Source organism: Mirounga angustirostris, unplaced genomic scaffold (genome assembly GCF_029215605.1).
Source record: "Mirounga angustirostris isolate CCGP_5_RB_7025 unplaced genomic scaffold, mMirAng1.0.hap1 SCAF_1, whole genome shotgun sequence".
In the NCBI taxonomy this organism is placed as follows: domain Eukaryota; kingdom Metazoa; phylum Chordata; class Mammalia; order Carnivora; family Phocidae; genus Mirounga; species Mirounga angustirostris.
The window spans coordinates 64,915,614-64,932,204 of record NW_026991709.1 but is presented as its reverse complement, the minus strand read 5'-3'; the positions used below and the strand labels follow the sequence as shown (position 1 = coordinate 64,932,204).

At 43.6% G+C, this 16,591-nt stretch overlaps 2 protein-coding genes across 3 annotated transcripts in view; one reads left to right on the top strand and one right to left on the bottom strand.

The window, feature by feature from the left end:
• The window catches only part of HGD (homogentisate 1,2-dioxygenase), a 43,142-nt gene extending 30,293 nt beyond the window's left edge, over nt 1-12,849 (top strand). The window contains exons 10-14 of the mRNA XM_064596172.1: nt 103-227; nt 2,610-2,714; nt 5,185-5,311; nt 9,297-9,478; nt 12,506-12,849. Of these exons, the coding sequence (XP_064452242.1) occupies nt 103-227; nt 2,610-2,714; nt 5,185-5,311; nt 9,297-9,478; nt 12,506-12,655 (689 nt within the window). The 3' untranslated portion in view covers nt 12,656-12,849. The remainder of the gene's footprint in view (nt 1-102; nt 228-2,609; nt 2,715-5,184; nt 5,312-9,296; nt 9,479-12,505) is intronic.
• Nucleotides 1-16,591, bottom strand: part of NDUFB4 (NADH:ubiquinone oxidoreductase subunit B4) — a 52,793-nt gene that overhangs the window by 21,052 nt on the left and 15,150 nt on the right. The window contains exon 3 of one of the 2 annotated variants that reach the window (XM_064596567.1): nt 7,832-14,165. The exons of the other annotated variant lie outside the window; for it this stretch is intronic. Within the exon in view, the coding sequence (XP_064452637.1) occupies nt 14,142-14,165 (24 nt within the window). The 3' untranslated portion in view covers nt 7,832-14,141. Of the gene's footprint in view, nt 1-7,831; nt 14,166-16,591 lie in introns of those variants that run through there. 2 annotated transcript variants of the gene reach the window in all.

Sequence of the window (16,591 nt, the reverse complement as noted above, 5' to 3'; positions counted from 1 at the left end):
GGAATGGCTCTTGACATGGCCCTTTCTCTTTGTGCAACTGTGGGCATCTTTCCAATGTGATTTCAGAAGTATCTAAAAGACTTTTGGGTCGCTGTGTTCTAGGAGCCAATGGCTTGGCCAATCCTCGAGATTTTTTGATACCCGTTGCCTGGTATGAAGATCGCCAAGTGCCAGGTGGTTACACTGTGATTAATAAATACCAGGGCAAGCTATTTGCTGCTAAACAGGTAAAGTAAGAGGGTCGATGGACAGGAATGGAATAAATAGTTATTAAGCACCTACTGATTGCTAAGGCCAGTGTTAAGTACTTTACATATCCTTTCATTTTTACCATATCACTAAGACATTACAAATAAAGTACTATTTGCCTCATTTATAGTCACAAAAGGTAGTGACAAGTAATTTACCAAATGTCATAGTAAATGGCAGAACTAGCATTAGACCCTATATCTGTTTGACTCCAAAGGTCATGCTCTTTCCACTCACCAAGCAATAAAAATCCTGGCAATAGGTAGCTCTCTATAAATGGCATGTAAAATATACTATACAGGCAGGGTAATATGTTATGAAGAGGGAAATGAGTAAACAAGCAGATCATCTAAGATTTTTATTACCAATGGCACCATATTTCAAATAGAAGCTATGACTGATACAAAAAAAGTAGAACTCAATTAATTAGCTTGACCTAGTTTATACCACCAGCCTTGTAAACTCAGGAGATAAGCAAAGGCATAGATAATAATAATAATAAATAATAATGTAATATGTAATCTATAATACATTAGCATATATTATATTATTGCTCAATGTACTGAATATATATTAGCAGAATGTAATTATATAACCAAAGTAATCCAAAGATTTCTTCTGTTTACCTTTATTTATTACCATTATTTTTGCCCATTTGACATATAGCTTATATTTTTCAAGGCATATTATTTCCCTTGGACAGCATCCAAGGTAGATGGTGTGCTAACCAGCAGAGGCCAACTAGTTTGGCACTTAAAATTAACCCCTGAGAGTTACTTGCCAGCCTCATTGACACATTGTCACCTTCATATTGTCTGGGTCAGAATTTCTCAAAATGTGGTTTAGAGACCATTTGCACCAGAAATCCTAAGGGAAGCTTGTTTAAAATGCAGATCCTTCGATGTTATTCCAGCCTGGCAAAGATGATAACTTCTGGGCACGGGGTGTGGAAACCTGCATTCATTTTAAGCATGCTCCCCGTATTATTTTTGACATGTAGTTGATAGAGAACCAGTATTCTAAAGGTAGCCAGCAGCTCCGTAGGTTTCCAATTTCTAAGTGAACTCTGTGCTGGTTATTCTCTGTGTGAGTTCCCACACTGATCCATTACCCCTTCTCTGCCATGATCTGTGTCCTGGGAGATGACCTGTATGGGCTCCCTAGCCAGCTGGTTTTGGGTTGGGTTCAAAGAGTGGGAGGTACTCACAGGAAGTTGGAGGCAGGAGGAAAGACAAGTTGAGGTTTTTCTTCTCCTGTTTCTTCCCTATTTGGGACTGCATCCCTCCATGATCTCAGTTCCTGCTGGGTAGCCCCAGTGGCGTCCTGGAGCCAGTTCATACTGGCATGCAAGAGCTGATAGACACATTCTTCCCAGCTTTGTGTTCAGCAACATTACATTAGTAGCTCAAAAGTGATGAGGGTGGAATACTTATACCCACAAAATTAACAAATGCTATAAAACAGAGCATTTTTTCCCCAGAGAGATAGTTGCTAGTTGTTAAATATTTACCAACACACCATTGAGCAGCCCCTTCTTCGTGGTTCTAGCTCTTGCTGGAATCCTATAACAACAGTGTCTTCACATATCCCACAGGCCTAGGAATGGCGATTCCCATTGTTGCTAGGCTCAGAAACCTCAGCATCTCTAGTCAGTTCACCTAACCCTAATCACACCTCTGTTAGTAGTCCCTTCAGTAAAGTCTTTAGAATATTCTGAGTTAGATGCTGTTTCCAGAACAGATGCATGGCTGCAGTGGGGACTACCTTCCGGTCACAGAGCACCGATCCTCTCCTACCCCAGAGGAGCAGGCCCAAGGAGCATCACCTCGGGATTGCTCTGAAAACTCAAGTCCTTGGGGCTGGAACTCTTAGGTACCACCTTCCTGCACTCAGCGACCTAGGAACTGAGTGTACCAGAAGCTCCTCTAGGCAGCAATTACCTGGAGAGCAGTCCCAGCAAGTGCCTGCCCTTTGCACCAGGAACCCCAGCCCAGATGGTCTGAGAATTGCTGACATCCACAGATTCTCACAACTGTGTTGAAAATTGTTGAAAAGGCACTACCTGGAGAATGTGTTGTGCTTCTGCTGCACTGTGATCAGAAGCTGCTGCAGCTTATGAACTGGAAAAATAGGGTTAGTGGCTTAGCAAGGGACAGTTTGAAGGCACGGGAAGCAACCACAAAATGATTCAGGGTCATACTTCTCCCAAGGGACACCATTACTAAATTATGAGAACAAAATCAAATCAAAAAGAGAGGCAGTGATGCCAAGTACAAACTGTGGAAGCACAGCTACAAAAGCTTTAAGCACTGAGATTACCCTTTCCTTTTTTTTGTTTGTTTGTTTGTTTTTGTGATTAGGACGTCTCCCCATTCAATGTTGTGGCCTGGCACGGGAACTACACCCCCTACAAGTACAACTTGGAGAACTTCATGGTCATTAACTCGGTGGCCTTTGACCATGCAGTAAGTCTGGACCATGGAGGGGCCCTGGGGATGGGGCAGCCCTTAGGTGGGAGGGGTCCCTAGTACGTCCCCGATATTCACAGATTTAACATTTCCAGTGTCACCCTTGGAAGCCCAAGATATAGTCATTCATCATTGCGCTGACAGGAATTTGAATCCCCTGCAGCCAGGCTTTGGGGAACAGAGTAAATAACAAGCTACTGGGGGAGCCAAGCCTGACATGCAACACTCAGCTTTGAACACAGCTTAGTTCTTACACCGAGTATCTCAGTAATTCCCATAGATGGCCAAAAACTTAGTTTCTCCTTAGCAAATGTATCCCCCAAAGAAACCAACTGCTAATGTTGGTGATAAAGTGATGAGAAAGAGACAGCTCTGGATTTGGAAAGTTCTCTGTCCTGCTTATGAATGCTGAGTCTGCTCGGTCCGGCTTCCTACTCCGGTATTCCACTCCTGGCTATTTTTAGCCGTGATGGAGCAGACAGCCCTCTTCTAAAGTTCCTCAGAATGCTCAGGGCCTGAATTTAAAACACATAAGTTCTAAAGTGTGAATTCGGTGATATTTTTCACTCAATTAGAGGGCCACAAATAAGCCCCTGGTCTACAGGGCAAGCCCCCAAGGCCCCACATTCGTGATAAAGTGTTCCATTCTGAGATCCTGGGGGAAAGTTCATTTTGCAGCCTAGTTCATAATAGATTAACTTAACCCAAAAGCTGGAGGGATAATTAGAGCAGAAGCCAGAGAACCAGAGACAGAAAGATTACTCTGAGTCAGTTCAGCTTATCTCTAGGGGGACAAAACTACCTTTCTGAAGAGCAACAACTCGTAACAAAACCAAAAGGGAAAAGAAAATGAGGCATCAAGCCCAAAACAGCATGAAAAAGGATCCAGAGACACGGATAGAGCTTTATTTGAGCCTCACTACCTTTTCTTTAACAGTTTCAGATCATTTCTCAAGACAGAGGAAGAAGTGTAAAATCTCACAGCGATAGGGTTGGGGTTTTGGCTTGCCTTTGCACGGGGCCAATCTTTGTACGGCTGCTACAGGTATTCTTCCAAAATCCAGGTCCGATCATTCTACCGCTGCATTAGAAAATCTGTGCAGCCTCCCCATGGTTTAGGATAGTCTGAGCTCTGAAGCGTGGTATCTGATGCTCTCCACCATCTGGCCCTGGACTCATTTTTCCAGTACCAACTCTTAGCCCCTCTGCCTTCTGCCAGTGCATTCTGGGCTTTAGCTTTCCTGCCTCTTAACAAAATCTCTGTGCATTTTGATGTCCTTCCTGTTTTCTGTGCTTAAAATGCCTTTTCCTTTCTCTCCTTCCTTCCTTCTTTTTCCTTCCCGCCTCCCTTTTTCTTTCTTTCTCCTTTCATTTTTCAAAAACTGCCTCAAATATCACCCCCTCTTTGAAGCCTTCCCTGATCCTCTCAGGTAGGTGGCATCCTCTGTACTCCCTTGGATTTCTATTTATAAAGCTAGATTGCCCTTGGCACCTTGCCATGGTCAGTTGTTCACACACCTGTTTTATGACTCCTCCAGGACCCCCACACTACCATCACTAACAATGCTAAAGGGGCAAGGAATAGTTCTCAACCATCTTTGAATCCCAGACCCTAGCATGGCATGTGAAAGGAAACATGATCATTGATTTCAATGAAATTGAATCTCAGTCTTTCCATTGAAGGATTCTAAAGTTCTTTTAAAATCACAATATTGTCCCCCGGCCTATGCCCTCTACATTACCACCACCCAAACTAATGATGTAAGTGGTGTATTCTAGACCTGAGAGTCAAACAAGGGTAAGGAAAGCAATGAGGATACCATCTGGAATCTCTGTGATGCCCTCAAAGAGAAGCATATCCTACATCTATACCAAGAGTTGGATACTATTTTATTTCTATTTCCACCTCACTCTGAGCATCCCTTCTGCTGAGAACTCCCTGCAGCACATCCCAGCTCTTGTCACCCTGACCTGAGGTTGGGAGGCAGGCACGACTGGTTCTCAGACCCACAGGGTAACACTTGCATGAAATGGGGGCTCAGCAGGGTGAGAAAGCAACTCCAAATCCTCTTAGCTGGTGTTAATTCATTTTGCTTCAAGCAAGAGGGGAAAGTCAGATGAGTGATTTCTACACCTCAATGACAAGCCCAGACTTCTTAGCTTTGGCCTGTGTGGCTTGATCAGAAATTACAGTGTTGGGGCGCCTGGGTGGCTCAGTCAGTTAAGCCTCGGACTCTTGATCTCAGATCAGGTCTTGATCTTGGGTTGTGAAGTCAAGCCCCAGTTTGGGCTCCATGATGGGCTCCACGAGAGGCCCTGCGATGGGTATGCAGCCTACTTAAAAATAAATAAATAAATAACAACCTAGAGTCAACTTGGAAACCCCTTCCAGTGTGGGTGACATGTGTACCATTGTCCAGTCACCTCCCTTCCATCGTGGGCTCGGTGTCTCCTTGTGCTTTCACAGGATCCATCCATCTTCACAGTATTGACCGCCAAGTCTGTCCGCCCCGGAGTGGCTATCGCTGATTTTGTCATCTTCCCACCTCGATGGGGGGTTGCTGACAAGACCTTCAGGCCTCCTTATTACCACAGTAAGTCTCTATTTTACCAAGCCACACTGGAAACCAAAGAGACCACAAAGTGTTGAACATTAGCCATTGGGAATACCACAGTATGGTGTCCCTGGACACCATACTGTGCTGGCTTTTAGGATCCTGTCTCCAGAGGCCCTAGTGCTGCTCCCCAGACTTGTAGTTGCTGAAACACCATGACTTCCGTGGAGATGGCAGTGATGTGTTGACTCTGAGAAGGAAATAATGCCTACAGCCCAGTTCCTCTGGCCCTGAGGAGAGGCAGAAAGGCTGATAAAGTGTGAAGCAAGACATTTCTTTACATTTCAGATGCTTCTTTTGGGGGAGAGGGAATGGTGGGATGTTGTTGGTTAGTTTTTTGTTTTGGGAAAGCTCTTTACCTAAGCCTGGTTCAAGAGCCAGTAAAATGTGCCTTCTCCAATTATTTTGGTGGAATAAAAGAGACTGCAGCCCACACTAGGGAATGGACCCCATTCTGGATGCAATTTCTTTTTTTTTTTTTTTTTTTTTTAAAGATTTTATTTATTTATTTGAGACAGAGAGAATGAGAGACAGAGAGCATGAGAGGGAGGAGGGTCAGAGGGAGAAGCAGACTCCCTGCCGAGCAGGGAGCCCGATGCGGGACTCGATCCCGGGACTCCAGGATCATGACCTGAGCCGAAGGCAGTCGCTTAACCAACTGAGCCACCCAGGCGCCCTGGATGCAATTTCTATGGAGCATTTGTTGCCTAGAACAGAACTTACTAAATCTATTATTTTTATTTTATTTATTATTACTAGCAGCTAACAATCATTGACCATTTTCTTTGGCTCTGTTATAAGTTCTTTAAAACTATTAAACCATTTAATCCTCAACACAGTTATAAGAGGGAGGTAGTATCATTATCCCCTTTTTTTCAGAAGGTAAAACTGAGGCATGAGGGATTAAGTAATTTGGAAAGACCGAATAACTAGTTAAGTGGTGGAGTCAGGATTTAATCGAAGGCAATCTGATGCTAGAGCGCACACACACTCACAACCACTAACCGATGTGCCTACCACAGTGCCCGATATACAACAGGCATCTAATAAACATTTATTTAATTAGTAAATGCATCACCAAGAATGAATAAGGTATTTCACGGCTGCACTTAATGAAGTTGGCATTTTTAATAGTCCAATAGCTGGCCGTAAATCCAACCTAAAGGTCAAAGTACAATTCCACTTCCTGAAGATTGCATTTTTGTACCTAGAGTCCTGGAAAGACTCTGAGGTGCATTTCAGACACCAGATACTTTGTAAATAGAATAAAAACAAACTACCATCTTTTCTGAGGAGTGTTCTGGAAGTTAGTCCCCGAGAGGACCTGCTGTCCAGGAGAGAGAATTGCTTTAGCTTAGCCTGTACCTCACATGCCCGTCCTTGATAACTCACTATTTCACCTAGTTCTTGTGTTGAGGCTGCTTTATGGGCCTGAGGTGGAGGTTCTCACATTTTCATATGTGTCAATGTCACTGGAGGGCTTGTTAAAACACAGATTCTTGGGCCCCACCCTCAGAATTTCTGCTCCAGGAGGTCTAGGGTGGGGCCTGAGAATTGGCCTTTGTACCAAGCTCCCACAAGCTGCTGTTCCAGGAACCACACTTTGAGAACAGTAGGAATCTAAAAATCACTTAGAATGCCTCCTAAAAAAAAAAGTCTTCCCAGCGCCCACTCTCAGAGAGTATAATTAGTTGGTTCTGAGGTGGAACCTCAGAATCTGCATTTTGAGTTAGCAAGTCAGAGGAGTCCACAGGCCATATATTGAGAGGCGCTGGCCTGCGGCTCGTCTCCCTGCCCAGGGAGAAGGCTAACAGAGCCATCTAACTCAGACAAGTCTGCTATTGTGCTACACCTCTCAAGCCACTTTGGTTTGTAGTTCATTTGCCTGAAACAAATGACCTTGTGAAATGGCTCTTATAATTTTTTAGAAGACTCTCAAGTACCTTTGGCCCAGGATAGATAGATATCAGAAAGGTATGGTTGCCTGAGTTAGTTGGAAAAACCACAGAACCCCAAGTTAAAATTATTTTTTTCCAGAGGTATTAAAACTATTGCTTTAGCAATAATCAAAATCTTTGCTACTTTGATGTAACTTTATAGAAGTGGAGAATTATTTCTGTAGAAACACTGTCTCCAGTCATCTTAATGTACTTGAGTCAACTGGATTCAGCATTAATCAGAGAGGCAAGGTCGACCCTCCACATGTCCTTTGAGGTATAGAAAATGATATAGAAATGTCATCACCAAAGTCATTGCTACCTAAATTCGTATTCAGATCAAAGCTGAATTCTGCATTGCTCTCTTCTTAAAAGTAAGCCATGAAGGTGACCCTGAGGACACATCCTAGATTGAGGAGTGTGACAACATATTTCAGTCATGAGCAGAACTGCTTTTAAAATATAGACACCTTATGCTTACAGTTGCTTCTTTTCCTCTATTTCCGCTTCATGGAGAAACGAGTAGAGCTATGATCTGGGTCTTACTTTTTCTACAGGGGCCTGCAGCAGCATTTTGTTTCCTAGGCAGGATGAATATGGCTGCCTAGTCAATGACAGAAATATTTTGGCACTTGGTTATACTTCACATGTAAGGAAGAAGGCTGGGGCATCTATCATGCCAAATGTCCAGGTTTGCAAGGGTTGCCAATGCCATAGCTCTCTGCTCTGTTCGTGGTCTGCACTCTCAGCCCTCTCATGGGACAGACTATGAGAGTAAGTTTAGATGGGCTATTTCTTACTCATCTCCATCATAGCACTTAGCACAGTGTCCAATTACATATGTGGATGGATGGATAGGCAGACAGATGGGGTGGCGAATGGACAGATGGGTAGGTGGGTGAATGAATGGAAAGGCACTTAAACTTTCTCAGGTATTGTATTTCTTTAATTCTTGCCCTAAGTGTGTTGCTATTCTAGTAAAGAGCTTTATTTCGATAAAAACATATGTGGGAACGTGGTGATTTTTGTCAAATTTTGCTGACTCCAGAAAGCACAACTAAGACCAATGTACTTAACTTAGATTAAAGCAAATTTCCATTTAATATGAGAGAACTTTCTAACACCCAGAGCTTTTCAATAGTATGGTAGGTTGCTTTGTTGAGTAGAGAGCTTCCATTCACAGGAGGCATGCAGGCAGACCCCAGGAATTAATCTGTCAGGAAGGATGTAGAAATTCTTCTGTATTGAGTAGAAGTAGTGATCCTTTCCAATTTTAAAATTTTAGGATTCTATGAAGAGAATATCAGTGAAACTAGAAAGAAAAGAATGAATCTAAGAAGCATTTTGGAGGGTAGAAAATAAGATGATAGATTCAGAAACAGAAGATAATGTTTGTTAGGCTATATAGCATTTATGGACTGGTTTTTATAGCTACTGAGATTTTTTCACACAGATTATCATTTGATAATAGACTCCAAGTCCAGGGTTCTTTCCATTACATGACTCTTCCATCAACACATTCATACACACACACACACACGCACACACACCCCATCTCGGTTTTCTGGATTGGGAACCAGAAATATGGTGATACCATGTACTACTGTAGGGCTATTTGAGGGAGGAGCAGATCAGATCTGGGAAAGAAGATGATTTTAATACAGAACTTATAAGCCTAGGTGATAGAGCACATCTACTCTTTATTATAACTTTCATTTTAATTATTATTAAAATTCTTGTCTGGGCCATGATTTTCTTTAGAGCCAACACTATTTCTTTCAGGCAGTGGAATTTAAGACCTCTAATAATCCACATGTCCATCAAGTAGAGTTTTGCCTACCAAGAGTTTCACACTCATGAATACTTTGTGGGGTTTTTTTCCCCTATCTGTATTCATTAGTAATCCTAAAAAATTTATCAGATTCTCCTATCTTCTTGGCATTCCACAGAAATAATGCTTGAGAGGTCTTGGTACTTTACAGGTCTTGCCTTGGATAATAAAACTAATACTCTTTCAACCTTCCCAGGGAACTGCATGAGTGAATTCATGGGACTTATCAAAGGTCATTATGAGGCAAAGCAAGGTGGCTTCCTGCCAGGGGGAGGCAGCCTGCACAGCTCAATGACCCCTCATGGGCCTGATGCCGACTGCTTTGAGAAGGCCAGCAAAGCCAAGCTGGCACCTGAGAGGATTGCTGATGGAACCATGGTAAGTAAATCAAATGCCAGGCTCTGGCAGCCTCTGGGCTTCCCAACCTTCTCAAGAGGAGTGGCTTTTTTTTTTTTTTTTAATTTCTCCAAAGACACAGAGGAGTCAGGAGAGGAGAGTGTGTGTCTGTGTGTGTATTTATTTCCATGTGTGTATGCACACACCCCTATGTGTATACTAGACCTCTGATGTGGTGGGGTAGAAAGTTCTTTGGACTTGAGTCGGACCTGAAATCAAATCCTAGCTCTTAGTTCCTGCATGACCTTGAACAAGTCACTTAACTTCTCTGTGCTTCGCTTTCCCCATCTGTAGACTGGGTGTGGTAGCCACCCTAGCAGGTGGCTATATTCAACCTTATAGACTGTTCAAATACAAGGGAATATTGTCAATACTATCTGTATGCAGCCCAGAGTATATATGCTGTGTCTCAGAATCATCTGCTTTTTGAGGTAATCCTCCAGGGCCACAGTACCCAGAGATGCAGGATGTCACCTTCAGCGGAGTTCTCAAGCCAAGGAGGATCAGGAAGCCTTTGCCTCACTATAGTCAGGGCTTGTGAGCAGCAGTTCTCAGCTGTTTTCTCTTTTTTTTTTTTTTTTGCTCTCTTTTGGATGGGATGAAATTGATGGGATTGAAAACCTGTTTTGTATTCTTCCTGTATCAGGCTATAAACATTGAGGCTGAACACAATTGCAGTTGGCTGCAGTACTTGATTTTTATTTTATTTTTGCATTCTTGGAGGTGGAGTTTATGGACCACAAGGAGTAATTTTATGCTAAATCATATGCAAATTTGCTTTACATTTTTCAACAAATGCCTTCAATGCTACCTGACTTTAAAATCAATAGCACTCCCTGCTCGGCAGGGAGTCTGCTTCTCCCTCTGACCCTCCTCCCTCTCATGCTCTCTATCTCTCATTCTCTCTGTCTCAAATAAATAAATAAAATCTTAAAAAAAAAAAAAATCAATAGCACAGAACTGCCTGACTCCATGCCCAGCTTGCAAACAGACAGCATTACCTGTCTCTCTATCCAATGAAGTTTGTTTTCAGTCCCAACTCCAGGACCAGAGTTGATGGAGCTGATCTTCAGGGGGAGGGTGCAAAGTCCCATCTGCTTGACCTTGGCTCTCTTTCCCTTTCCAAGGGCCTTTGCAGAATTTCTGTGGAGACCTACATCTCTGTGAGATGTGGCTTGACGGTCTCAATTAAGCTGTTGCCTCCAAAGACTCTCTGAGGTACATGGGCTGTTTATATGAGAAGCAACTTTGGGAAATGCCTAGGGTCTGGAGCACTAGGGCAGAAAGAGCTCCCCTATGTAAGGGATTAAGGGCAGGGCATGCCCTAGGTAGCCAGAGAGCCCAGACTACCTGGCAAAGGAGTGTCTGGCACTTTACCTAGACCTAACTCTGGGTCTCCATCACCATTTCCTGTTATATAATTTGGACCCAGGCCCAGCTATACTTATCCTTATTCCAGTTTGGAATAAACAGACTTTGTATAATACTGTCTTCACAGCTCAGCTGGAATGGGGTTTTGTCACTCCAGTCAGACAGCAAGGCTCTGAAGGAGTCCTCCAAGACACAACAACAAGAACAGCCATAGTAATAACCCTTATATCTGAATAGTGCTTTATAATGTGCACAGCACTTCCACATGATCTCCTCTGGTCCTCACATCAAGCCTGTTATGGGAAGTCAGGCAAAGACAATCATCTCCATTGTTCTAGGGATAAAGAAGCTAATGCATATTAGACACCAAATATTAACAGAGGTTCTCAGGGCTGTGACACAGGAGAACTTTAACTTCCTTTTGCCAGTCTATATGTTTAAAATTTCCAGTAATGTGAACATGTAAGAACTGTAGGGTTTTATTCCTTTTATTTTATTTTTTATTTTTATTTTTAAAAGCCACAGCAATTGGTGAAGCTGGAATATTTAAGCTGCACTGAGCACTTGCATATTCATTCTGTTGGAGACAGAAACCTCCTGAACACAGCAGGACAGCCACCATTCAGAGTCTTCTGGGATAGGGTTTTTAAAAGTGCTACAGCCATTTCTGCTTCCTCCTTCCCTCCTCTTCCTCCTCCTCCTTACTCTTTCTTTTCCTCCTTCACCTTTTCCCAGTCCATCTCTTGATCAAAGTCCTGAAAAAGAAAACTCAAATCCCAGCTCTTCCACTTCTTGCTACCATCACCTAAGACAAGCCATTTCTCAGCTTTGAGCCATAGTTTCCTCCACTACAAAAATGGGGAGTATGGCCTCCCCATGAGGACATAGCCACAGTGAGTGATGGCCCCTAAGAAGATGAATATTCCTAGAACTCTCCTGCTTCTGCCTTTGGATGTAGCAAATTTAGCTCCATAACGCTAAAGGACAATGTGAGGCTTACGTGCCCAATTCCATTTTATAGAATGAAACATGGAGCTCAGAGAAGTTAAGAGCCTTGCACCGAGTCTCACTTGCTTCTGCATGGTGGGGTCAGAGCCAGAACCCAAGGTGTGAGCCTGCTGTCCTCACTGTGTTAGCACACATAACTTCTTATTCAAAGATTCTGCCTACCTACATCTTTTCTCTTGACATCGAGTCAGATATGTTTTTTTTTTTTTTTTTTTTTTTAAAGATTTTATTTATTTATTTGAGACAGAGAGAATGAGAGGGAGGAGGGTCAGAGGGAGAAGCAGACTCCCTGCCGAGCAGGGAGCCCGATGCGGGACTCGATCCCAGGACTCCAGGATCATGACCTGAGCCAAAGGCAGTCGCTTAACCAACTGAGCCACCCAGGCGCCCCTAAAGATTTTATTTATTTATTTGAGAGAGAGAGAAAGCATGAGGTGGGGAGGGTCAGAGGGAGAAGCAGACTCCTCGCTGAGCAAGGAGCCGATGTGGGACTCAATCCCGGGACTCCAGGATCATGACCTGAGCCGAAGGCAGTCGCTTAACCAACTGAGCCACCCAGGCGCCCCCCGAATCAGATATGTTTTATTATCCACTTCACTTCTTTCTTGTTCCCCTCCTCATTTCCTACAGGCATTTATGTTTGAGTCTTCTCTAAGTATGGCCGTCACCAAGTGGGGGCTCAAGACTTCTAATTGTTTGGATGAGAACTACTATAAGTGCTGGGAACCTCTCAAGAGCCACTTCACCCCCAATTCCAGGAAACCAGCAGGACCTAACTGAGACTGGAGCATTGCTGCCATAATTGAAAATGGATTTGTGTGGTTTTGTTTAGAATCCTGCCCTCTGGCAGTATGAGGGAGGGGTTGGTTAAAGTGAGAACTCATTTTTTTCACAGGCAAGTAACTCAGACATCTGTAGAAATGTATTTGAAAAGTTCTATGTCAGCTTAATTACTCAATAAACACTTGACTGGTGTTCTGTGGAAGTAGCAATTGGTCATAATCAGGTCTTGATGAAGAATACCTATAGTGGCCAGGACTGGGGGTCCATGAAATTAGCTCAAGATCAAGAGCCCTTCACATGAGTTTAGCCTGCATGCTTTTATTCTGGGAGTGCAAATCCAGGGTGTTTACCACAGACCACAAGACCAAGCCACAAGGAAGGACCATGAACTGAGGTTGAAGCCAAGGCCAAGGTCCTAGGCATAGGGAATCACAAGGGTTCAGCAGAGCTCCAAACATCCAGCATCATCCTAAAATAGATGGGCAGACAGGCCAGCAGGCTGTCTGATCATGATAGTCATGTAGCAGCCAATATAGATGATTATGGACAAGAGCCCAGCCACTAAGAGTGAGCATCATTCACCGAGGGGACCAACTGCCCTGATTTCCCTACTGAAAGCCCCATGTCTCAGGAAACCCTCAGGCCTGGTCAAACCAGAGTAGTTAGCCCCCCTACTCTTCACTCATTTATCAGTCCATTTGGCAACCATTCAGTGAGTCCTTGCTATGTGCCATCTACAGAGTGAGACGCTGGGGGTGAATGATTGAGAAGAAAGAAGTCATCTCTCCCCTCCCTTATCAAGCTCACAGTCTGGGGAGATCAGGGCCAAAGAAGATTAATGTCCCAGCGCAGCACAGAGCCAAGCAAAACTGAGGTAGCACACGGTGTATAAACGCTGTTCCTAACAGCTCCCCTCCGTGGCCGGTATCCCTCCCAGACGACTGGGCTGTCCAAGATTTTGGGGGTCAGCTGATTACGTTCTCTTGGAGAGAGTAGACAGGAAAATCAGAACAGAAAAGAATGGCAAGTGTGTTTTTCCCTACTCTAGTTCTGTAGATTTAGCACACACACCCCCACTTTGTTGCCTTAGTAGCAATTTGATATGCTATCAAGTTTTTATTTAACAACATGTAATGAGAGTCGGCTGTGTATCAGGGCCTAGGAACTAGGGTCGCCAAATAAAACACAAGATGCCCAGGTAAATTTGAATTTCAGATAAACCCTGAATAATTTTTAGTACAAGTACAGACACAGAAGCCTGTATGTGTATTTGCTAAATCTGGCAACCCTATGTGGGATATGGTGGTCCAGGAGATAGATATGGTTCTCACCCTTATGGAGGTTACATTCTGAAGAGGGAGACTGATGAAATAAACAAACAAAATAATTACAAATTGTGAAACATGCCAACACAAAACAAACAGGAACTGAGAGAGGAACAGCATATGGGGAAGGGGAGATCATTCTTTAGAGAAGAAGATCTTCAATGAAGAAGTGATGGCCAGACCTAAAAGATAAGAAGAAGCAAGTCACTGGAAGGGTAGGGTTGGGCTGGGATATAGTGCAGAGGAGGAGTATTCCAAAACAAAACAACAAAACAAAACAGCTTTGTAGGTTCAAGGAACTGGAAGAAAACCGAGTGTGTGGAGCCCAGGAGCCAGGAACAGGCCATTGCAGTAGTCCTGGCAAAAGACTGCATTGCCCTGGACTAATGAGGTAGCAGCAGAGACAGAAGTGGGTAAATTCCTGAGTTTTGGAGTAGACCTGAAAGCCCTTGTTAGTGATCTGTATGCAAGGGGTGAGGGGAAGAGGAGTTGAGGACAGGGCCAAGATGACTGGTAGGCTTCTGGCAGTGGTATTTCATGGTCTCAAACAGGTGGAGACAGAGGCTGGTGTGCCTTCCTAATGTTCCTTAATATAAAGAAGTCTTTATTAAAAATGGAACACTGTTAACTAGCAAAGCAGTCAATACCTTTAAACAAATGTTGAAACTGGCCAGTGTAACAGGAAGTTGCTAGTGGCCCGCCCATCTCCCACCAGCAAGCACCAACCGCTGCTGACCAGCCAAATCCAGTTGCCTGCACCACACCTGCAAGCCTGCCCAAGGCCCAAACCAGAAGCTAGCGAAAGTGCTGGGATTGTATAGCCCTGGACACAGCCCTCAGCCAGTGACTCACAGGAATTCGTAGATAAACATGCCAGCCCTCTTGCCCCACACCTCTGGGGCCTATGTTTGGCCCTGGCCCCCTGCAACTTCCAGAAGGATGAATGAAGCTCCACAGCCCCCGGCGGCGACGTCCAATAATGCACTTATGATTAGCTTCTCTCCCCTCCCTTCCCCACTCTCCTGTGGTGCTTCCTGGGCTCTTCTCTCAGATGACCCAAACTAAGACGACCACTCAAATAGTTTATTGCCAAACTCCAACCTTTCCAGAACAACCTCCTCTAACTCTGCTCTTATCCACGTACCTAGACTCTCATCCATTTCTGTTCACTCCATCATCATCAGTTTGGTGGCCAAGCCTTCCAGGAGCTGAGGAAACATTCAGCATTTACATCCATTCAGTCCCAGTCCTTGCTTTATCTCCTCCACTTTATCTTGTTGGCAGCAACTCCTCAGCAAGAGATAATATTTCATCCAGCCACACTGTTCACGCTCATTAAAAAAAGATTTAGTTTCCTTCTGTTGTGCTTCAGATCAGCAAGAAAGATCTGTACCCTTTCCTTAATTCCCTATTCTCGAAGATACTTTCCTCTACCATGCTCCTGAAGAGATATACCATCTCTTTCCTGAGAAATAAAAATTCTTTAAAAAAAAAAAAAGAAAGAAAGGCACCCTGATTAGATTTCCTCCAATGACAAGAGGGTTTTCTAACAGATCCCCTTGGCATCATTACGTATTTTCCTGTCTGAGAGGTTCTCAATAGGGGAGATTTTGTGCCTCCCCCAAGACATCTGATCAAGTCTACAGACATTTTTGGTTGTCACAACTGGGGAAGTTGCTACTGGCATCTAGCAGATAAAGGTCAGGGACCCTCTTAAGCATTCTATAGCACACAGGGCAGTCTCCCACAGCAAAGAATTAGCCAACACTGGATGTCAATAGAGCCAAGGTTGAGAAACGCTGGTTCTCAACTTGAGCCGTACCTTCCATCTCCTGGCAGCTTCCGAAACTCCAAGTGCATGGGGTATGCCTCAGATCACCTGAATCAGAAATGCTGGGGATAGAGCCCAAATGAATTTTAAATTCTTTCTTTTTTTAAGTTTTTTATTTTAATTCCAATATAGTTAACATACAGTGTTGTCTTAGTTTCAGGTGCACAATAAAGTGATTCAGCAATTCTATGCGTCACTCCAGGGCTCATCATGATAAGTGTACTCTTTAATCCCCTTCACCTGTTTCACCCATCCCCCCATCCACCTTCCCTCAGGTAGCCCTCTGTTTGTTCTCTGTAGTTAAGAGTCTGTTTTTTGGTTTGTGCCTTTTTTTTTTCCCATTTGTTCACTTGTTATGTTTCTTGAATTCCACAAAGGTGTGAAATCACATGGCATTTGTCTTTCTCTGACTGATTTATTTCACTTAGCATTATACTCTCTAGCTCCCGCCACATCGTCACAAATGGCAAGACTTCGTTCTTTCTTAAGGCTGAGTAATTTCCATCTTCTTTATCCATTCATCTATGAATGGACACTTGGGTTGCTTCCATATCTTGGCTATTGTAAATAATGCTGCTGTAAACATAGGGGTGCATGTATCCTTTCAAATTAGTGTTTTCATATTCTTTGGGTAAATACTCAGTAGTGCGATTACTAGATCATAGGGTAGTTCTATTTTTTTTTTAAGATTTTATTTATTTATTTGACAGAGGGAGAGACATTGAGAGAGTGGACACAAGCAGGGGGAGTGGGAGAGGGAGAAGCAGGCTTCCCGCT